Here is a 24,626-nt window from a genome sequence, read left to right on the forward strand (position 1 = left end):
AAAAATTCAAAGACTTAATGCATTAGATTAGATATTGAAATAGGTATAAACAAATTAAATAATAATATTTATAATCACAATATTTCATAAAAAGTTTAATAATATTAAATTAAGTAATATGTTTTTATTGTTTATTTACTTTATTACTCCACTGTTGTTTATCACACAATTAACATGACAGCTCATCGTTGCTGCCTAAATGTTGCTTGTACTCAAGCTTCAGATCTGCGTAATTCTCGCGCAGCCCTCCAATGTTGTAATTTCCCGCGCTTCTACCTAGTATATGCGCACTTTCTACCCAGTGTTGTTAAACTTGAAACACACCTACTGTAGTTTGAACCCGGCACGCAGCAGCCAATCAGAGCGTAGGTTTTTGTCTCGCGGAGGGCCACAGCCGCTGCATGTTCAGTCATCATGGTGAGTCCAAAAACAGACAGTTTATTAACATAAACACCAAACTGGCATATTCTAGTATTTACAAATGACACATATTAACAATAAACGGTTTACTCGCTTGGGTTAAAGACTTGTAGTGAAGTGATGGGTATATTATAGGCAAAATAAATGTTGGTTAGCATGTAAGCTAATGTGAATGAGTGACTGGTGCTAAAGCTAAAGCTAACGAGTGTTTGAACGAGAGTTTGGCTTTATTATTGTGATTTTTAATGCACATGTATTAGACGCGTTACATATCTGATTGTGTGAAACATTTATGTTTGTAAGCAGTTTGTTTATGATTATCCGTTTCCTATAACAGAGTGACTGTGTTAGACTTAAGGATATAAAGTCCATCACAGTGACTTGTATGATAAACTGAGTTTATATTGATAATCGGCGACTAATAGTTGATCGATCCCCGAATGAAGTTAGGAGAACTTTTGATTTGCCAAACTCTGATGACAGTTGATTGAGTTCTCAATTGCTTGGTTTGTTAAGGGCAAGAAGATTAGAAATCACTGGTTTGCTATAGTTACACATGAAGTCTGTCTATTAATATCATTGAAGTTATGCTAGTTGGTTTGAGTGAACTATTTAGGAAACATCTGCCACTGATAGTTCTGCTCATATAAGTAAGCTTGGATGTGAGGTATGGCTCGGTCAGATTACATCAGGTTTGTGAAAACCTCATCACACTTTAAGTCAGTGATGTGCAGCATCTTTATCAGAGCTGTAGTGGTTACTGTAATGGACTCTCTTGTTCATAACAGTCCTCGACTGATGCTAATAGTGGCCCCAGTCAAGCACCACCTTTTCCTGGTGTACCACCTTCAGGAATCCCTCCGCCCTTTGTAAGTTGGTGTTGGAAAGTCTTTACTGTAAAGCCGTCTCTCTCTCTCTTTGCAAATGCTTGGTTGTGTTCACCTTCATTCATGCCTAGAATTTATTTTTGTTTTCTAATGGGGCCACCAGGAATCCCGCCTCACTTCCCTCCAATGGGAATGCCACCCATGGGCCAGAGGCCACCCAGCATGGCCCCTATGCCCCCGGGAATAATGCCCCCCATGATACCCCCGATGGGAGCTCCACCCATAGGACAGGTAAGAGCTAACAGCAAACACTGCTTATGGCAGTCAGATTTCTCTTTGAGAGGATGCAGTTTTTTTAAATCAGGTTTGTACATGGTTTCTTATGGACATGGTAATTCACACTAGGGATGTGCATTTTAAGCAAAAGTAATATTCGATAATCGCTGGGTATTATTCGATTAGTAGTCGAAAATCGCACCCCTCCCGCACATGCACGCACGCACCCATGCACGCATAAAAAGAGAGAGAGGGAGAGAGACTATTCAGGCTTTCAGTCTGTATGATAGCAAACTGTTTATTTCATTAGAGAATAGTTGATCCTAACCCAAGCCGGTTAATGGTTGTATGATTGCTGAAACATATTAATATAACATAACCGAATGACGGCACTTATTAACATAACAGTCCGTCGATTATCAACTGCGCACAAGGCTGTAGGAGCCTAGGACATTTCTATTTTAAAAATGAGCATGAACAATAATAGCATTTAATAAAAAAACTTTACAGATTAATTCAGCCATGAATATTAGGCTTAAAACACATTACATCTGCCCGAGTCCGACCCGATCCCGTGTCGCTGTCCTCATTACACAGCTGCTCTTGCAGCCATTATAATAGTTTAGTTTAGGTTTTTAATGGCAAAGTGGTCATATTTCGTTTTGATTTTTTTTATTAATTTAATTCAGAAATATGATTGGAACATTTTATGTTTGTTAAATTCAAGTTTGTTTGTTTTTTAGATAGCCTACAAGCGGCCAGCGCAAGACAATGAGTTGAGCATTTTTGATCAGTTTATCCTTCTCAAAAAAAGAAATAAGATTAGCGTCATAATATTTTAGGAATAAAGTCAAAATTACGATAATAATATCATGTTACATTGCGTGAAGTAGAAGTGATTATATTGCACCTGTATACTCCGACAAAAAAAAGTATGTGGCACCTGTCATTCTTCACATTTAACACGAAAAACAGCAATAGGCTTACTGACGATTTTTTAAACTCAAATGGATTTATTTCACGAGACACTCGTTTGTATTAAATTGTTCTGTTTGTTTTTCAACATGCGCTCAAATATTTTATTCGTTTTTATTTTGTGCTGTAAATATTAAACAGGAAAATAATTGATTCACATGCCGCTTGAAAGGAGGCGAATATCTCACTACAGATTAAAGAGCGTAAAAAACATTTATTATTTGTATTTTATCTTAAAATTGACAGAAGGCTCAGGCTTTGTGTTATAATAAAAGTAACAAAGCCCAAAGCTTATTGCGATTAAAACGTTACATATTATTTCCAAGCATTTATACCATAATTAAAAGCTTGTGAATAGTCACATAACGTTATTTATTTATCAACATAACAGAGTTGACTTTTTTTTATATATGGGCAGTAAATGTTTATGGTTATCAACCAGTGGAATATTACATTTTATTCTTTCAACAAATAACAAATCATTTTAATGCAGCTAGCTCGTAATCACGACTTCATACGTGGGAAACAGGAAGTTCCTCACTCAGCACAGTGGAGTGCATCGTTTTGTTAACTTTGTGGTTTATTATTTTGAGTCGTTTGGGATGCGGTGACACAGAAGACCCTCTCACAACATATTGCTTTATAGATCTATTGCGTTTGCCGCTCAGAAATGTTCACGTAATCATTCTGCACGTATCAGTAGTTCCCTGCTCAGGTGCGGTTAGCGTTCACACTGCATGCGTACCGCACCCTGATTAAACTGAGCGGCACGGAGTGATCACATTAGTCAACCGATCCGGGCTTTGGGGGTCAGATGTGCTCGGGCACGGTTCACATCCTTAGAAAATAATCGCACAGCCTAATCAATATTCTGTAATTAAATCGACTAATCAAATATTCGAAAACCATCCCTAATTCTCACATGCAAAGTAGCCTACCTGTATGAACAGAAACACAATGTATGTTGGTGGATTTACTGCGTATTAGATGGTAGTCATATTAATGGTCAAATTAAGTTCTTCATCAACTGTAGTATATTCTCTGAGAGTATGCAAATTTGGACAAAGATTGTTACATGTGATTGTTGTGAGTCAGATTTTGTCTAATAATGTGAAGTTTGGTGGGTGCTGAATTAAATAATGATTGGGTTATTATTACAGTGATTCAGAATTAAAGTGATTTGCCAATTGGTTTACTAGTGGTTGTGCTACAAATAATTGTTATCTAATAATTTTGAAGAGCTATATTGTACATATTACAGCAGAGAATATTTAAAGAACTAAAATCTGACACGTGTGAATATGAGGAAAGTAATGTGTTTTATTGTTAATTCAGTAATTATTAGAAAAATCCAAGTTTAAATCATCTCATTCATTACTTTTCTCACTCCAGGAAAAAGAGTTTGTACGCATGGTCTAGAATGTCCGTACTTATTTCAGTCAAGTTTATTTTTGATAAATAATCCCGATATGTGTGTGGAAAATTGCATACGCATACTTCAATCGCCTTTTTGAGTGTACGCAATGTTCATAAATGAGACCCCTGCTCTTCTGATAAAAGTCACTGCTGGTGTCAAAAATGAATCATTCTGATTCATTGAGAATAAGAAAATCCACACAACAGCTATAACAATATCGACAATGTGGGACGATACTGTGGGAATTACTTTCTGAGCGTTTTGATTTCAGCAGATGAACAATGAAGACAACGACAGCCAATCAAAATCCACTTTAAAAAGCTTTTAAAAAACTGCAGTGTGCATTTATAAAGACACAGAATGTTATCATCCATTGGTGTGGACGTTAATACAGTTATATTTATCATTCTTTGTGTGAGTGGACCTTAAGACTCCATCACTATTAGTATTTATAGTTATAGTGTGAATCCCACAAATAAATGTGCTTATCATATTTATAGAGAAGATTTATTGGGTTACAAATGATTCAGAACATTTCTTGGAATTTCATGCAATTTAAAAAAATGGACCTGATGCTTCATCTGTGTGTGTGTGTGTGTGTGTGTGTGTGTGTGAATAGATGAATGGCATCTTAGTGGATGTTTTTGGCTGTGAGTGTGAGGATCAGACTGTAATGAGGGACTGTAGACTACGCTCAGCTCAAACCTTGATCTCCCCCTGTGCAACGTAGGAGGGAAATTAGCAGTTCACATGAATTTTTCATGAAATTCATTTCTTTTCTTAGATGCCAGCCATGATGCCACCAATGATGCCAGGAATGATGATGCCCCCACGTATGCCAGCTGCATCAATCCAGCCTACTGGACCAGTAAGCTAGCCTGTATATCACACTACTCCACCAGCACCGGTTAAATATAGACCCTCACATGCTGTCAGCAGTGTCAGAATAACCCTAATGAACACACTGCAAAGTGGGAAAATGTCCCAATTTAGAATCAACACCATTATTTTATAGCACGTACCCATGTGACACAAGTGATAGTAGTGGAAGAGATTAGCTTGCTCTGCTAATTTATTTCAGTGTGATGCTGTACATCTCCTTCCCTGCATTAGCACACTTTGTTATAGGGCTGGGCGATATATCACATGTGATTGTCACACACATTTCGTCAGTAAAGCTGGTTCCCTGATTACTGCTAAATCGTCATCACCTGCTTTCAGATGGAGCGGCATTTAATAGACAGAGCCGTAGATCACTGACAAGCTACGCAATATCACGTTCATTATCCCAGATGAATCACCTTCGATAATGAACGCGATATTGCGTAGCTTGTCAGTGAACTACGGCTCTGTCTATTAAATGCCGCTCCATCTGAAAGCAGGTGATGACGATTTAGCAGTAATCAGGGAACCAATGAACCGAAATGTGTGTGACAATCGCATGTGATATATCGCCCAGCCCTACTTCGTTACTATTCAGTTTTAGTTAGACTTTAATAAAGGCATCACATCAAGGACAACATGATTTTTCTTGCTTTGTAGTTCATGCAAACTATTTGAAATGAAACCACAAAAACAGCATTCAGAAATCATCATGGTATCACAATCATGAGCTTAATCATCCACATTTACAGTATTCAGGAGCCTCTCAGAGAGGGTGGAAAATGCTAATGAAAACTACAGTGTAAATAAAGGGAAAACAAACATACTGTAACCTTCAGAACTTGGTCCAAAAATAACATGCATTAGGTATGTTTACATGCACTCATTTATTCAATCCAAAAAGTCCTGATTTCAGTTTCTGAAAGCACTGTTTATATTTATTCATTTTACCGTGCTGAATTAAAGCATTAATATTATTAAAATAATTATTATAATAATCTTACTGACCCCAAACTTTTGAATGGTATGACACATTTTATTTCAGTCTGTGTAATTCAGTTTTGCAAAGAGGCTGTTACCGATGGATGGGGCAGTTAAAAACTATGTTGAGCTATATTAAAATATGACCGTAATCAAAATTACTAACATTACAATATTTAATGTTAAAGTGTATGATATGACTCACTTAATGTCTGCATTTTAAATGTATTTCTAAAAGGAAGACAGTGGCTTAATTCATTTGTGTTTCAAAGCATTACATCACTAATGAATATGGATGAAAGGACACAGTTTCCGTACAGTGTATATATAAGAACAAACGAACCATACGAGTGCAGTTCTTTATTTTGAGCACACCTCCTCGGTGGTGATTAAGATCTGCTCTCATTTAATCAGCTATATTAAGCATCAAACAGCCTGTCGTTAGTTAAGCATATTAAATATTGATAGCATCAGTAATAATTAGCAGCAGGCTTTGAGCTGTACTTGAAGACATCTGATCAGATGCCGAAACCAGGAGCTGTCAATCAGGATGTCATTTCTCTTTCCTGTAATTTGGGTTAAGGAGGCTGCTAATGAAGTTAGCCCTGATAGATCTGCTCATGGACTAATTTAATTCCAACAGTCATTGACAGGGCTTTCTTGGATGATGTGAAGTTTCAAATCCTTTATAAGATATCTCACACAAATTAGCTTATTCCATTGAAAGGTTTACTTTTTGTAATGAAACCTCTTTCTTTATGCTCTTTTCAGCCCGGTGTAAGTCCAGTGGAGTCTGCAGGTGAGAGATTAAATAGTTTTGAATGAAAATCATATTGTTGATTAATATTTCTAAATGTAATAATTGGTTTTGTTCTGTTTTAGCACCGGCTGCTCCTGGAACAACTGTAAGAACAAACAACATTTTTGTTAATATTGTTTAGTTAGGATTGTAGTTTGTATTGTTGAAGACAGAATACTTTTTTTTTCTTTTTTCATGGATTTTTTTTCCTCCTAGAGCGCCATATCAACTGAGTCTTCGCCTGATGAACAGCCGAAAAAGGCAAGACACAACAGTTATTATCGGTCATAAAACACTATATATATGCCTGAAATTACAGTACAGCTTAAAGTATGTTTGAGTGTGTGTGTGTGTGTGTGTGTGGCTTTCTTTGTCTTCCTTGAAGCTCCTATGAACAATAAACAATACATTTATTACACAATTTATTAATCTTTGTTAATGTTAATAAAAATAGAGTTGTTCATTGTTCATGTTAGTTCACAGTGCATTAAAGTTTACAAACACAACTTGTGATTTTAATAATGCATAAGTAAATGCTGAAAATAACATTAAGATTAATAAATGCTGTGGAAATAATGTTTATTATTTGTTATTTATATTAATTTAACTAATGAACCTTATTGAAGATTGACCACAGATGAGGCATTAAGTGCATGGCACTGCGACCAACTTAACATTTTACAGAGTTTAATGTAGCAATGTGTTGCTCAGTTTTTCAAGATCAGTTTTAATCGTGTAACTGTTAATAGATTTGAACAAAGAAATAAAGTGTTACTACGCACAGGCCGTATTGATTGCAAAAACAAAAATAAGACAAGTAAAGAAAATGCAGTACTTATTAAAATAATCACCCTTTACTTAAATATATGAACACGGAAAACCGCTGTTAACAGGTTAATACAACGTTTCCCATTCTATGACTAGTAAAATAATGGAAACTTACTCTGGTGAACACGGCTCTCCTTGGAGTAGCTGCGAGCACTGCGTCGTCTTCTTGTTTGACAGGTGTCAGCGTTAAAGCACAATACTGCCCCCTGGGAGCTTAACCAGGTACTGGAGCTGGAGTATTTACATGTGGTGTTATCATAAGAGAACTGTTCATTTTAAATATTGCAGTATATCTTCACACACTAAATGAACACGATATCGATAATTGTTGCTTTGAATATCACGGTTTTCTTCAATACCGGTATATCGCGACACCCCTAATAAATACATATATATATATATAAGTTGTTCTAAACCTGTATGAATTTCTTTCTTGTGTTGAACACAAAAGAAGATATTTTGAAGAATGTTTGTAACCATACAGTTTTGAGTCCCCATGGACTTAGTATTTATTTATTTTTTTCATATTATGGAAATCAATGGCTACCAGCGACTGTTTGGTTACAAACAGTCTTCAGAATATCTACTTTTGTGTTCAACAGAACCAGCAAACTCATACAGGTTTGGAACAACTTGCGGGTGAGTTTAGATTTTTGTGTTAACTATTCTTTTGAATGAGGTTTAGAAGCAGAGTTGGTAATTAAATTCTTTACAATTCCCATTCCTACAGAAGAGGGAACAATAATAATTCAACTATGAATGCTCTGGATGTAATTAGCCGGCATGTACTAGTTTTTTACAACTCCACTATCGACTGGAGGATGTGGCTGATGAAATGACTAGTCACTAATGATGTACTGAGCAAACTGTTCATGATGTCTCCTGCAGAAGTCAGTATGGACCGAGCACAAATCCCTGGATGGAAAAACATATTACTACAACACAGAGACCAAACAATCCACCTGGGAGAAACCAGATGAACTCAAATCACCTGCAGAGGTAAAAAAAGGTCAACACATCCTTCTTGCTTGCACCGTCATATTTCATCTGCCAATTACTGTTCATTCAGGAGGTTATGACGTTTAGGCATATTCGGCATTTGAGAGTCTTGTTTGTTTGTTTATGTTAGACAAGTAAAGAGCACTGTGTTTTTAGATGCATATATTAGTTTAGACTACACAAATTGTTGAACCAAACTAATAATTTTCTGTATTGTATTGTATTGTCTGAATTTTAAATGTTTTTAAATAAAATAAGTTTATGGGAAAATGTATGTATATTAAGTGACAGTGAAAGTGAAAGCTAGGTTGAAATATAAAACTTAATACAAAATATAATATAAAATACAAAATATGAGATCATTTTGTTTCTATTCAAATGTTCCTTTGCACCGAGTTATTCTCATTTGTTATGTAATAACTGTGTATTTTGAAACTAAAGAAATTAAAGAAGTTTGTGTTTTGCAGCAAATGTTGTCCAAATGCCCGTGGAAAGAGTACAAGTCAGACACCGGGAAGCCCTATTACTACAACTCAAACAAAAAAAATTCACGACCTACAAAACCAAAATAAATAAAAAACAACAATGTCACACACATCCAGAAATCTCACATGAGGATAGGGATATGCCGGTATCAAATTTTCCTGTTGCGATTAATTGATAATGCTTTTGTCACGGTATACGGTATTATCACGGTATTGAAATTTAGTTGAGGTCATAATACAGTATAACAGGTTAAATAACTTTTTTCTTATAACAAAAATAACTGAACATTTAAATACAATAAAGCAATACAGAAAAATATATGAAGTTAAAAGTTTTACACATTAAAGTGCAAAAGAACTATTAAACCAATAGGTATCACTTTACAATAAGACATCATAGTTAACCTCAGTTAATGCATTAACATTATGCATTTAACACAAGTCAAGTTTATTTTTTATATAGCACATTTTGTACACAATGGTAATTCAACAGTGCTTTACATAAAAAAAAGTAAAAAAAATGAAGAAAAATAACCTCAAAAAATAAAAACAAGCGATTTAAGAAACTTTGAAAATGATTTAAAAATTGATTTAAAAAGACTTTTAAGACAGTTTAAAAATAGAAAATGGATTTTACATAAAATATAGTGCAATACATAAAATATAGTGTAATCAGTTCGGGACATCGCATAGTGCTCATTCAATAAATGCACAGCTAAACAATGAGCAATAGCTACATTTGCTATAGAAGTTATTATCTTTGTTAAAAAAAAATACAAGTCTTAGTTCATGTTTACTCATTAAATAACACAGTTGCAACTTTTCATTTTTAACAATGTGTTTATTTAGAAGAGTTACAACCGCACTCACGATCACCAAGGTGCCAGACAAACAACAATTAAAACAACAAAAAATAAACTGTCTGCACACTTGAATCCTTGTCACAAATTTAATTACCAAGCTTTCGGTCAAACGACCATCCTCAGGGCATACAGACAATAAATGTAGCAATCAAACTTAACTACCACACCTGTGATCAGGACAATCAACAGTGATTACCACACCTGTGAAGGCCAGGTAGGAGAGTTGTAGTCCAATGGTGGGAGTTGTAGTTTTTCTTTAACCTACCCAACATACTGAGTTATCTAGGTAATTTATACCTTTAGTGAAAATCCGCACTACAAAAAACAGACATAATTACAAATATATTAACAATGTGTTATTAAATATTGAATACCTAAGATTAATGAATGTTCAGAAGAATTTTTCATTGGCAGTTTGTTAACTAAAGAAGCCCTAATGTAAAGTGTTAATGAACAATGAAGAATCAAAACACTTTCAAACAATATCTAGGGCATGTTGTAGTCCAGATAAATTTTTTAAAAAAAGTTTGAAAATGAATAGCCCAATTTAAATCTAAATATTTAAGTATTTGGCTCTGTGATGAACACCATAGCAAATCCACAAATCTGAATGGCTATTTAAAATTATTTAAAAATGGTTTAGAAAGTAGCAGCTGCTTTATTTATGGGTTTACAGGGTAAGGGCTGCATTTTAGCGCCATCTGCTGTCAGAGAGTGAATGTGCTTTCATTCAGCGCGTCTCTCACGTGTTCCCCGTGTGCTTCTCTTACGTGCTTGCTTACATCAGAGCGCACGCTTCTTTCAAGCAGCATACAGCGGTGTTGTGCATTTTGAGCAGTTGATGGGAAAAATATTCTTAAAATGCATTCCAAATTCTGAATAATTTGTAATATATAATTTCCACGGTTATTTAGAAGTGCCCACGATAACAATACCGTGAATATTCATTACCGCGATATATCGCAATACCGAATACCGACACAAGTCTAATTGTCACACACATCCAGAAATCTCACATGAGGAAATGGTTTAACTTTTTTTGCTCTTTTTTTCAGCGATGATAAAGGCAGAGGAAAACGGGTGAGCATCAGCTTTAATTACTGAGACCATGAAGGGTTAGTTCACCCAAAACTAACAATGTCATTTACTTACCCTCATGTCATTCCAAACCCTTCTGTCTCTTTTGTTCATCTTCAACACAAATTAATCTGTATCAATTGAGCAATTAAATGATGAACATTTAATTTAGACACGTCTTTATCTTTACATATAAACATTGATCAACCCACATACGTAGAGCTCATCAAATTTGGTAAATGGAAGCTCAAACATGTTTGCTTTGACAGGGTTAATAATTCATGACAGAATAAACATTTTTGGGTGAACTATCCTTTCAGTATATTGTTAGATTTACAGAAAGCAGTTTTAGGTTTCAGAACGCTTTACTATTAGTGGAAAACTGTTCATTGTTGGAAAACGTGCAGGTTCAGCACTACACATTTTACACAAATTAATGTCTTAATAATAAAGTAAAACATTAATACTGTTTTGTTTTTTTTTTCGTCCAGGGTCAGAGTAGTTTTCTGTGTTACTGAAATTTAGATTTTTTTTTTTAACTACATAATAAATATAATTTCCATACGATATTTTTATTTTTTTAGAAATTCAAAGATTATCCAACTATAATAATTTTCAATCTGTGTTTGTGTCTGGTGAAACGGCTGATGTTGTGGCTCCTGGCACCACACCTGCTCTTATATCTCAGAGCGAGTCCTCTGTTACCGTGGCAGCAGTTGCTGAGACAGAGGCTACCATGGCGACAGTCGCCACAGAGGAACAGCCGTCTCACGTGCCTGCTCCGGTTGCTGAGGTCAGCAGTGATGTCACCGTTAACTCCACTGAGGAAGCGCCCAGCGTAGAGACACAACCCAGGTAATGAACCCTCAACACATACGCTACACGACTTTTAAAAACTGCACAGATCTTAAAATAACGGACATCATACACTTACCGACTCTGTAATAGTCACCGATGAAAAACTGGCCATCATACACTAGCAGACTTTAAAGTCATTTAAAGGAGACGTGACAAATGAAAATCAATGTTGTTATCCTCCGACTGGATTATAGTCTGAAGCTAATAAATTGGAGTCTGTGACCATCATGCACTATGCAATTTTCTACTAAATGTTTTATTTATTTATTTATTTGCAGTAATGATGTTTCGAAGGAGGAGAGACCTGAGCTGGTGAAGAAAGTTTACAAGTGGAACACAAAAGAGGAGGCAAAGCAGGCATTTAAAGAACTGCTGAAAGAAAAGGTAATCTCTCCCCCTCTCTCTCGCCTGTAGTGAGGAGGGAGGTGTTGATATTCCGGCTCGGTCTTTCTAAATTTAGTGTGTTTTAATTTGGCACACAAAGTGCTCCTGAGAGAGCCGCGGCTGTTTAATTGCTGCGAGTGTGATTAGACTGGAGTGAAACAGAAGACGGTGAAATCGCACGCTTCACAGACCCCTGACAGCCTTTGAGAAATACACGCTCAGAATGGATGAAGAACTTTCTGTTTTGTGACGTCAGAGATCTACTTCTCCAAACCTTTTTATTACTGTTCTGCTGTTTTTCTTCCCCTCTCAGTGGACGCCCATTTATGCCTCTTGACAATGACATGAGAAATCAAATCTATTCAGTCAAATTAAAATCGCTCAGTATTTTTTCAACTTGTGAAAATTTCTTGATTACTAATTCGGTTCTTTAGCGAATCTAAATGACATTGTGCTGCCTTCCTCCTGGGAAGTTTGCAGTAATGCACTATTACTACTGCTTTTAAATGTCAACCTTTTTTCTGCTTTGATGCACAAACATACATTATTGAGTCACAAGAAAAGTAAAATTGCATCTCTGACTCTCTCACTCTATATGACTATAGGGTGTATCCTCCAATGCATCATGGGAGCAGGCAATGAAGCTGATAATCAACGACCCTCGTTACAGGTATCCAAATACTGCACACAGCATTAATGACATTTAATAGCATTTGCATCCCATTCCTGTTGTGCATGTGTCCCTGCTGTTCTTCACTGAACTGCTCACATCTCTTTCTGTGTCTGCGTGTGTGTGTGTGTGTGTGTGTTTGTGTGTGTGTGTTCAGTGCTCTGCCCAAGCTAAGTGAAAAGAAACAGGCGTTCAATGCTTATAAAGTCCAGACAGAGAAAGAGGAAAAGGAAGAAGCCAGAATCAAATACAAGGAGTCTAAAGAGACTTTCCAGCGCTTCCTGGAGAACCACGAGAAGATGACCTCAACCACACGATACAAGTGAGATTTAAAACTGTTTGGATGAAACTTTAATCAAGCCTGTTTAAAATTAACAATTACAGTGTAGACCTCTTACCTTGGGTTGGAGATTTGAACATCCTAGCAACTGTATAACAACACACTAAAATATACTCAGAACACCTTAGCAACTGCATAGCAGTGCCCTGGCAATCACCTCCACATCACTCCCGCATCATAGTGGAGTTTTGCATGCACCAGCACCACTCTCAATTTTAATAAGTATTACTTTAAACAGGGTTAATGATTTTTGTCTGTCATTGATTCAGAGCAGTTGAACTTTACTCCCCCACTTACTTAGATAATTAAAACCACATCAGCACTGTCATGGTGACATGTTGTCAGGTTTTGTCACGAAGTTAAATTATGCTATTGGTGTTAATCTCACCTGTAATCAGGCTTTAAATAGCTGTGTTTTTCATGAGTTCCTGTCTGCACTGTGTCATAAGGTCTCAGAGATACTCTGTTATTAATAAGTAGTTCTGTGGTGTAAATATCCTGTAACATCACTGCCCCTGCTGACTAACTAATGAACTGCAGCAATGTCTTTACTCTCACACATGGGTGAAATCGTGCTTTATGAAATGTAATGGAAAAAGTTGTTGTTCTTTAAGCAGTGCTTGTTTGTAAGTTTCTCTCGTCTTGTACAGGAAAGCGGAGCAGATGTTTGGCGATCAGGAAGTGTGGTCATGTGTTCCTGAGAGAGACAGGCAGGAGATCTATGAAGATGTGCTGTTTTATTTAGCTAAGAAAGAGAAGGTTTGTCTGATTCTTTTCATCACTGCACTCTCATATATATATATATATATATATATATATATATATATATATATATATATATATATATATATATATATATATATATATATATATATATATATATATATATATATATATATATATGTATCTCAAAGCCACTTGTTCCCACTTGTATATGTGTATATATATATATATATATATATATATATATATATATATATATATATATATATATATATATATATATGTTACACTAATAATCTGATAACCTGCTAATTATTATTATTTTTTTTTTCCCAGTTTAACCATTTAAATGCTGATATCACTTTCGTTTAGATGCATTTTAATGTTCAAACTCAATTACCAGGCAATAAACCAGATGTGGCTGTGCATTAGAGTGATTAAGGGATGTTGTTAGGTGTGACGCATTGTAAAATCACTAACACACAGTGGCTTATTATAATTATAAAACTTTAGCAACCGCAATACACATTGTCTAGAAGTAATTCTATTTATTAGTAGAAAAATCAGTAAATAATTCTTCCAAGTAATATAACTCATTAGTTAAACAGTAGGCTGTTTATATTTGCCAACCACTTATACAATAAAAAAGGAAAAGAAAAATTATATATATACATACACACACATACATACAGTCATGGCCAAAAATATCGGCACCCTTGGTAAATATTATCAAAGAAGGCTGTGAAAATTTATCTGCATTGTTAATCCTTTTGATCTTTTATTTTAAAAATTCACAAAAATCTAACCTTTCATTGGATAATAAGAAGATCAGAGACCATTCCTTCATCCAGAATCACTTCAGACCCTTTAGATTCATGTTGGTGCTTCTTCTCTTCAGTTCACCACACTCATTTTCTATAGTGTTCAGGTCAGAGGACTGGAATGGCCATAGCAGAAGCTTGGTTTTGTGCTCAGTGACCCATTTTCGTGTTGTATTTGAGGTTTGTGTTTGGGTTATTGTACGGTTGAAAGATCCAAACGTGGCCCATTATAAGATTTCTAACAGAGTCAGTCACTTAGTGATTTTTTTTTTTTTTATCTGTTGGTATTTGATAATCCATGATGCCATGTATCTAAACAAGATGTCCAGGACCTCCAGCAGAAATATAGGCCCAGAAAATAAAAAATACAGCAGCATATTTCATTGTACACATGTTCACCAAACCCATCGTGAGTGTTTGCTGCTAAAAAGCAATTTTTTTTAGTTTTATCTGATCATAGAAGCCAGTCCCATTTGAAGTTCCAGTCGTGTCTGATAACTGAATATGCTTTAGTTTGTTTTTGGATGAGCTAGGAGAATTTTTCTTGAAACCCTCCCAAACAACATGTTGTGATGTAGGAGCTGTTTGACAATTTTTTTTAAGGTTTTCTGACCCCGAGACTCAACTTTTTTTCTGCAATTCTCCAGCTGTGGTCCTTGGAGAGTCTTTAGCCAGTCAAACACTCCTTCTCACTGTGCATTAGGATGACATAGAGACACATCCTCTTCCACGCAGATTCGAAACATTTTCTGTTGATTGGAAATTCTTAATCATTGCCCTTGATGGTGGAAATGGGAATTTTCATTGTTCTAGCTGTTTTCTTAAAGCCACTTCACTAATTTGTAAAGCTCAATTATCTTTTGCTGCACATCAGAAATATATTCTTTGTTTTTTGTCATTGTGATGGATGATTAAGGGAATTTGGGCTTTGTTTTCCCTCATATTTATATTTCTGTGAAACAGGAAGGCTTGGATGGATAATGTCATGTTTATAATCACACTGGAGTGCTCAAAATTGTTAATCTGAATGGGAATATACCTCAGAGAAATTTTACTCATAAGAATTTCTAGGGGTGCCAATAATTGTGTCCAACGTGTATTTGAGAAAAAACATTGAATTCATAATGATATTTCCCCCATTTTAAATTCTTATTATCCAAAGAAAGGTTAGATTTTTGTGAATTATTTTAAATAAAAGATCAAAAGGATTAACGATGCAGATTAATTTTCACAGCCGCCTTTGATCATATTTACCAAGGGTGCCGATATTTTTGGCCATGACTGTATATATATGTGTGTGTGTATATATATATATGTGTATATATATATATAATGGTAGTATATATGTAATATATATATATATATATTATCTATATATATATATCTATATATATATATATATATATATATATATATATATATAAAACTTTTAAACATGAATCAGTCAGTATTTCAGGTTGTATTGGTGGTTTGCTTTAGTTTTTTTCTTAAATAACGATTAATTAATTATTTAATAAAAATAAGAATTTGAATAAATAAATATATATATATATATATATATATATATATATATTGTTGTGTCATGATTGCAGCTCAATGCTTTGTTTCAGGAACAAGCCAAGCAGCTGCGGAAGAGGAACTGGGAAGCTCTGAAGAACATTTTGGACAATATGGCCAATGTGACATACAGAACTACGTGGTCTGAGGCTCAGCAGTACCTACTGGATAACCCCACCTTTGCTGAAGATGAGGAGCTACAGAGTATGAACACACACACACACACACACACACACACACACACACACAATCTGCCACCTCCACATGATGATGCTTTTAACCTGCATAATGAGAGCGAGTGTGTTTGATATAGAGAAAGCTTTTATCTTCCTTTGTGTCTGTGTGTGTGTGTGTGTTAGACATGGACAAGGAAGATGCTCTGATCTGTTTCGAGGAACACATCCGCGCTCTTGAGAAAGAGGAGGAGGAAGAGAAACAGAAGACTCTGCTGCGAGAGAGACGCAGACAGCGCAAGAACAGAGAGTCTTTCCAGGTGACACATGTGGACTCTGTCCTGGTTTGTCCGCTGCATCACATCCAGCTTTCTAATATGAAAAGCTCTCACCCTGATTAACTGGAACTTGATGCTGGAATATCAGCTGTGATGACAGATGATCTGTTTGACCGAGTTAAGGGAACTGCAGATCATTGTGCAGTAAGAAAGCCTGAATGCTAAAGCATCATTAAAAAATATATAATAAATTGCATTAAACATTCCACTGATGCTTATAGTATTTTTATTGATAAATGGCAATGTATCGATAATATGGCTTTTAACTGCGTACAACAACAGCTAATGCTGAATTGTCAACTACACAAATCTCCCATGTTACTATCTTCTGACACCATTGCAGACTGGTTTGGATCAAATTACACACATTAGAGTGCTTGTATGCAACTTTTGAAACACTAAAATTTTTACCAAACCAAACTATGCCATGATTTTTTTATAACCAGTGGCTTGCTAAAAACCATTCTCTCTCTGAGAACATGAAGACTGCTAAAGCAGACTGACTGATGAGTAAAGGACAAGAGTGTTGACATGTTTGTGAAGTGTTGCGTGTGTGTTTCAGAAATTCCTGGATGAGCTTCACGATCACGGGCAGCTGCACTCCATGTCTGCCTGGATGGAGATGTACCCAACCGTCAGCGCTGATATCCGCTTCAACAACATGCTGGGCCAGCCAGGTCTCTCTCTCTCTCTCGCACAAACACTCAGAGCGTGGCAGGCTTTGATGCTGATGAATAATAAATGTAAAAGGGTCCTAGCCTCATTTGTGACGCTGTCTCCATTTCACTGGTACAGTCTGTGAACTCCACATGACTTTGGTACATCAGCACATAAAACAGACCAGAGTTTCTTATTTTGGGCCATCTAAAACAAAATACAAACTAAATGACAAATAAAAAATAAAAAAAATTGTATATATATATGATTAAGACTACATTACTTCTCAGAGTAGTTTTTTATTGTATATGATAAATATGTAATGCTGTTAGATATTGGTGTTTATTTATTATTATTATTTAAAAAAATAATGAGTTGCTTATTCGTGCTATGCTTTGCATGTGTTTTTAGGCTCCACCCCTCTGGACTTATTCAAGTTTTACGTGGAGGATCTGAAAGCTCGTTATCATGATGAGAAGAGAATCATTAAAGACATCCTGAGGGTGAGTGAGAGACTGTGACGGTCAGTGTTTGACATCAGATCGGTGCTGAAGCCCTTGATGAAGTGTGTGTGTGTGTTCGTGCAGGATAAGGGCTTGCTGGTGGAGGTCAACACAGGTTTTGAGGAGTTTGGCTCGGTGATCAGTTCTGATAAACGCGCCACCACGCTGGATGCAGGGAACATCAAACTGGCCTTCAACAGTGTAAGCAGACTGCCTTGCTGTTATTCATACTTTTAGTGAAATGACATTGTTCCAAAATGTAATGAAATGCCCAGTTACATTTAAAAGCAACACATTATGCTTAAGAAGGCTGTAACAAACTAGTCCCACATGGACAAGAGAAGGGAGTTGAAATAATAAAGCTGAATTTTCAGCATCATTACTCCAGTCTTCAGTGTCACATGATCCTTCAGAAATCATTCTAATATGCTGATTTGCTGCTCAAGAAACATTTCTGATTAATATCAGTGTTGAAAACGGCTGTGCTGCCTATATTTTTGTGGAAATTTTGATACAATACCATTCAAAATGTTGGGGTTAGAATGACACTTTTTCAGCAAGGGTGCGTTTAATTGAACAGAAGTGATCAAAAATGATAGTAAATACATTTATAATGTTACAAAAGATTTTTCAAATAAATGCTGTTTTTGAACTTTCTATTCATGAAAAAGTCCTGAAAAAATGCATGGTTTCCAGAATGTTTTCAGCAAATAACCATTAACTCTTTCCCCACTAGCATTTTTTTTTTTTTTTTTTTTTTAAAGTTGTCAGCCACTGCCAGCGATTTTAATGATTTTCACTAAAATTTGATGGCCTCCAGTATATTTTGCTGTATCAATATTTGATGAATATCTGGTTTATTCTAGCTTAAAGCGTTTTTTTTTTTTTTATCAACACTTGAATATAGGTAGGTTTCATAAAAGATGCATAATTTTGAGCAAAAAGGTGAGGAAATCACATTTTTATCAAAAACTACATCCTGATAATATTCAGTACAATTATCAAGGCATAAATCCAGTAAATAACTTCCATCAACACCTCCAAAGCTTGCACAGACATATACCACTTCCTGGATCAACATTTTACTCCTAACATTATGCATTTTTCATTTATATGCTGTCTATTGCTGATGATAGCATTATTTTTAATATGCATCTGTTTACATGAGAGATCACTCGTTTCTGTGTCCTGTTCACGTGTGTTTTTGTTTGCGAGGTTTTGTTAAGTGGTGATATAGCTCATAATTTTCCAAGTGTATTATACAACTTTCATTCAGGTCAACCATATATTCATGAAAAAAAAAATTATTCAGTTTGTATAAAGAAAGCATTAACTTTTCCATTGTATCCTTTCAAATGTTAAAGTTGCCAGTCATTGCATGTGCTGCCCCGCCCTGCCCCCGGAAAAAAGGTTCAGGCTCAGGATTTTTTTTTTTGCTTTTACCCCTGAGAATTTAAATCACTGAAATGCAAAATAGAGGAATTAAAAGATGAACAAGTATGTACACAAGTACAGAACCAAGACTGGCTAATACTATCTATATCAGTTAATGGGATTGGTGGTGAATTTTGGGCTAGTTCATTTAATCTGATTTTACGGCAACTTAAACTGGAAATCTTTACTGTGGGCCGTGTATTTTTCTATTTAGTAGGGCTTATTTAGTTCTATTGTCTATTGCACTTTGTGTGCTGTTTGTGTGAGTTGCTGCTTTTGTAGAACTGTTCAAATCAGCCGCTTATGAGGTTTCCGTTCAGTTTGGATTCTGTGTTGCCTACATGGACTTCAGAAGTGTGTTTGATCTGTTTGTGCTGAATCTGTGTTTTTAGTTGCTGGAGAAGGCTGAAGCACGTGAGAGGGAGAGAGAGAAGGAGGAGGCCAGGAAGATGAAGAGGAAGGAGGCGGCGTTTAAGAGCATGCTGAAACAGGCCACGCCCCCTCTAGAGCCTGAGGCCACATGGGAGGGAGTATGTCATGCTATTAAAATAAAATATCAATGATTATATACTTTATCTGTTAGCTAGACTGTATTATCTTGCTCCACTGAATGATGTGTGTTGATGCTGACTCAGGTGCGAGAGCGATTCCTAAAAGAGCCTGCGTTTGAGGACATCACGCTGGAGTCCGAGAGGAAGAGGATATTCAAAGACTTCATGCACGTGCTAGAGGTATGAAAGAATTATTAATGCTTTTACAAGACGTTTTAAAGCAACCAGATTCATATTTAAAAGAATTGACCCAGGGCTGGAATTCTGTTTTTCTTTTTGTTTCTTTTTTTGGCTTAAAATCATGACCCTCATGAATCATGTGAATCAACACAGTACTGTTTTCAGTGTTGAGTAGACATGTGCCGATATTCGGTAATGCGATATATCGCGGTAATGAATATGCACGATATTGTTATCGTGGGCACTTCTAAATACCGAGAATAATTATATATTACAAATTATTCAGAATTTGGAATGCATTTTAAGAATACTTTTCCCATCAACTGGTCAAAATGCACAACACCGCTGTGTGCTGCTTGAAAGACGTGTGAGCTCTGATGAAAACAAGCATGCATGAAAAGCATGTGGAGGAACACGTGAGAGACGAGCTGAATGAAAGCACATTCACTCTCTGACAGCAGATGGCGCTAAACTGCAGAAAATGCAGCCGTTACCCTGGAAACCCCATGAATAAAGCAGCTGCTACTTTCTAAACATTTAAATAATATAAAATAATGTTTATATATTTTCATAATTTTTTTCCATTTTAATCTGGACTACAACATGCCCTAGATATTGTTTGAAAGTGTTTTGATTGTTTATTGTTCATTAACACTTTACATTAGGGCTTCATTAGTTAACAAACTGCCAATGAAAAATTCTTCTGAACATTCATTAATCTTAGGTATTCCAATATTTAATAACACATTAAAATCAAAAGTTGCAACTGTTATTTAATGAGCTAACATGATCTAAGACTTGTATTTTTTTAACAAAGATTAATCTCTGTTGCAAATGTAGCTATTGCTCATTGTGAATGTTAAAGCATTAACTAAGGTTAACTAATGAGGTCTTATTGTAAAGTGATACCTATGGGTCTTTAAAGTTCTTTTGCACTTTAATCAGTGTAAAACTTTTAACTTTAAATATATTTTTGTATTTATTATATTTAAATGTTCATTTATTTTTGTTATAAGAAAAAAGTTATTAAACCTGATATACTGTACTATGACCACTTTTTTGAAACTAATTTTAATACCGTGATAAAACATTATCAATTAATCGCAACAGGAAAATTTGATACCGGCATATCCCTAGTGTTGAGTCGCTTTCATTTGCATTTGGGAACTCAGCATTAATCACTAGAAAAACATATAAACCAGATGCCTTTCAAAGAATAAAACATCATTTCACTAGACCCACCACAACACACTCAAATACTATGATTTGCTAGCCTGACTTCGTCATACTCATATTCTAGGCAGAATGTGAGTCTGATACTGCTCCATTGCACTTGAATTATGGGGCGTGTCTTAACTGAACCAGTAAAAAAAAAAACTCAGCACTCAATTGGATAGACCTACAACCAATCAGAACAACGCAGTAAGTGACGTATGTTGAGCAACGCATAGAGTTCAACTGCACGCACGCACGCTGGAAGAAGTAGGAAAGTAATGAGTGTAAATGATCTTTGCCGCTGTTGTAAAAAGAATTTAAGAATTCGCGGAGTACTTACAAGCACGAATAACATTTTTGAGAGAAACACAAAAGGTGCATGTATATACGAACAAGTTCTCTGTTTAGGATTAGATCTCGACAATAATGAAAATAAATCTTATCGCATTTGTCGGCCCTGTCTCAACTTTATTACACGGTTGCAACGCGACTTGATTAACTTTAAAAAAATGGAAAGACGACGAAAGAGACAAAGCTGAAGAAGCGTGTTCATCTGAGGCTTCAGAGAAAAGAGATCGTGAGCCTACCTTCCAAGACGCCCTATCTTACGTAACCGCAGATAGCCTGTCCATCATCGATTAAAGCCCGCCCTGGCAATTTCATTGGCTCCGCCTTCTGGGAGCCGAGCATAATTACTCCTCAATGGATCGAGTCCAGACCGAACTTCCCGTCCAAAAAATGTTGTGGGCGGGGTTCGGGCTGGCACCCAGGCTACTGATTTGCTGCTCGGGAAACATTTACTGTTTATTATTATCAATGTTGAAAACCATTTTGCGGCTTAACATTTTTGTGGAAGCAGTGATACCACTCAAACATTTGTGGTAAGATTTAAAAAAGAGAGAGAAATTAATAATCTTATTCATCATACATTAAAGTGAGTGAAAAGTGAAGACATTTAAAATGTTACAAAAGATGAATATTTAATAAATGCTTTAAGAAATTTAATAAATATATTTGATAAATGCAAATACATGCTGTCCATTCAACTTTATCAGAGAATCCTGAAGAATAATAAGCATCACCATTTCCACACAAAATATGAAGCAGAACTGTGTTCAACATTGATAATAATCAGAAATGTTTCTTAAGCATTACATCAAATTGTAATGATTTCTGAAAGATCTGGAGAAAAGTCTGCTTTGCATCACAGGAATAAATTACATTTAATATATATTAATATAAAATGTATTACATTTAATATATTTAAAACATATTATAATACATTTGAAATGCATTAAAATTGAAAAGATTATATATATATATATATATATATATATATATATATATATATATATATATATATATATATATATATATATAAATTTCACAATATTGCAGTTTTTACTTGACTTTTCATCAAAATGCAGCCTTTGTGAGCAGGAGATTTATTTCAAAATCATTAATAACTGTAATGTTTCCAAACTTTTGCCAGGTATTTTATTTATTATATTATATCATGATTATTAAGTGCTGCGTTTTATTTTTACAGTACAATAGAATATATTACAATATAAGTCAAGATATATATTTTAATATAATGATGATATAGTAAGTGTGGGGGGGAGATGTATATAAACTGAAATGGAACTTTGCCTCAATCTCATCACATGCCTGTGTACTGTATTTAACAGTTTGTCTTGTCACTCATATCTGCTCATATCTAAACTCCTAAGAGAAAATTAACCTTGGAAAGCCTCTGAGCTAAAGCAGTGGTTATGTCTGTGGTCTGTCTCTACAGCACGAGTGTCAACACCATCATTCAAAGACTAAGAAACACTCCAAGAAATCCAAGAAACACCACAGAAAACGTTCCCGATCTCGATCAGTGAGTGCTTCCTCTAGCCGTCTCATTTCATACATTCAGAAATGTTTTAATGGCATTTTCTGTTCTTCATAACTACTGTAAAATGCCTTCTCACTCATCCTCCTAAACTGTGTCCGGTGTGTTTGTTCACGGAAGGGCTCGGAGTCAGAGGATGATGAGTATCACACGAAGAAGAAGAAACTCTCAGCATCTAAATCTCCCTCCGAGCACTCGTCCTCTGGGGAGTCTGGTCAGTGACGTTTAGGATCGATATCTGTGTCCTGCACAACACATCAATACTGAATACATCATGAGCCTTTAACAGCAGCCTCTCAGTGACCATCATGTGATCTTGATCTTTACAGAGAGAAGTTACAAGAAATCTAAGAAACACAAGAAGAAGGGAAAGAAGAGACGACACAAATCAGTGAGTAGAGAAAAACTGAACTTCTTTAATATCTTTTTCTTGTGCATTCACAATTCGCAAATGGATGATGGCTTTCTCCATCATTTATTGATACAGTCGTGGGACTGAATACAGCATACTGGATATGAGTGTTTATTAAATTCCCAGAACCGTCTATTCCTCAGATTATGTCCAGTTCTATGGTGCTACATGTTTACTCACATTCATTAAATATCATTAAAGTGTATAACTCTAAATGGCTGTTACTGGATAATGAGCAATATGGTGAATGTCTCACGTGATTTTTGTTTTTGTTTTGCAGGCCTCCCCTGAGTCTGAAGGAGAGAAAGAGCGGAAAGGAAGAGAGAAAGAGAAGGATAAAGAGAACGACAAATCCAGAGGGAAGTCACGTGGAGAATCCAAACAGAAATCCCCCAAAAGAAAGAGTACAAAAGAGGAGGTAAGCGACCATATCTGAGATAGATCATATCTGCTTTCTTTTGTATTCTCTCATTTACTCGCACCCAGATGTGATCTGATTCCCTCTGTCTCTCTCTCTCAGGGTGGATGGGATACGTCCGGAAGCGAACTGAGTGAAGGAGAGCTGGAAAAGAGGAGGCGCACTCTCCTGGAGCAGCTGGATGCCCCATAAATCACTCTCTGTCAGTCTGTCCGTCTCTCTTTCACTTGCATTCCTGTAATGTGTTTTGCATCCTTCTGCAGTGTGCTGACAGAATATCGATGAGCATCTGAGTGATTTGCCTGTGAATCCATTGACTCGTGTAGTCTCTCTGAGACAGTATTGTCTGAACATCAGCACTCTTGATCTGGGCTTGTTTGATTTTGTAAGGTTATTTTCAGAGGTTGCGAGTGTTATGTTGCCTTTAACTGCAGAACCTTTTTTTTTTAGGTAGCTGTATATTTGTTATTGCCAATAGTTTTAAACATTGCTGATAAAATTGGAAAAAATGAACAGGCCTGCATAAAACACCTATTATTCAACTTCAGATTAATCTGTAAGATTGTCTGTAAAAGCCGTTTTTGGAAAATGTTATTGGTATGAAAAATGTCTGCAGCATTGGTTTTAACTTGAATTTTGACAAATAAACTATAAAAAACAATG

The 24,626-nt window shown here is 35.7% G+C and overlaps 1 protein-coding gene across 1 annotated transcript; it reads left to right on the forward strand.

Moving 5' to 3' along the window:
* Positions 1-347: 347 nt before the first annotated feature.
* Positions 348-24,626, forward strand: LOC109070214 (pre-mRNA-processing factor 40 homolog A-like). Its single transcript, XM_042755160.1, is given in 27 exon segments — positions 348-417; positions 1,209-1,289; positions 1,398-1,538; positions 4,700-4,783; positions 6,550-6,577; positions 6,661-6,683; positions 6,794-6,838; positions 8,294-8,404; positions 8,872-8,986; positions 10,802-10,832; positions 11,469-11,684; positions 11,966-12,071; positions 12,677-12,741; positions 12,899-13,063; positions 13,732-13,840; positions 16,236-16,386; positions 16,542-16,675; positions 17,256-17,370; positions 17,762-17,853; positions 17,938-18,054; positions 19,680-19,817; positions 19,923-20,018; positions 23,032-23,118; positions 23,254-23,347; positions 23,463-23,524; positions 23,826-23,963; positions 24,066-24,626. Coding segments are annotated over 27 exon segments (2,637 nt in total). The 5' UTR covers positions 348-414; the 3' UTR covers positions 24,156-24,626.

This window comes from Cyprinus carpio, unplaced genomic scaffold (assembly GCF_018340385.1).
Source record: "Cyprinus carpio isolate SPL01 unplaced genomic scaffold, ASM1834038v1 S000006644, whole genome shotgun sequence".
Classification (NCBI taxonomy): domain Eukaryota; kingdom Metazoa; phylum Chordata; class Actinopteri; order Cypriniformes; family Cyprinidae; genus Cyprinus; species Cyprinus carpio.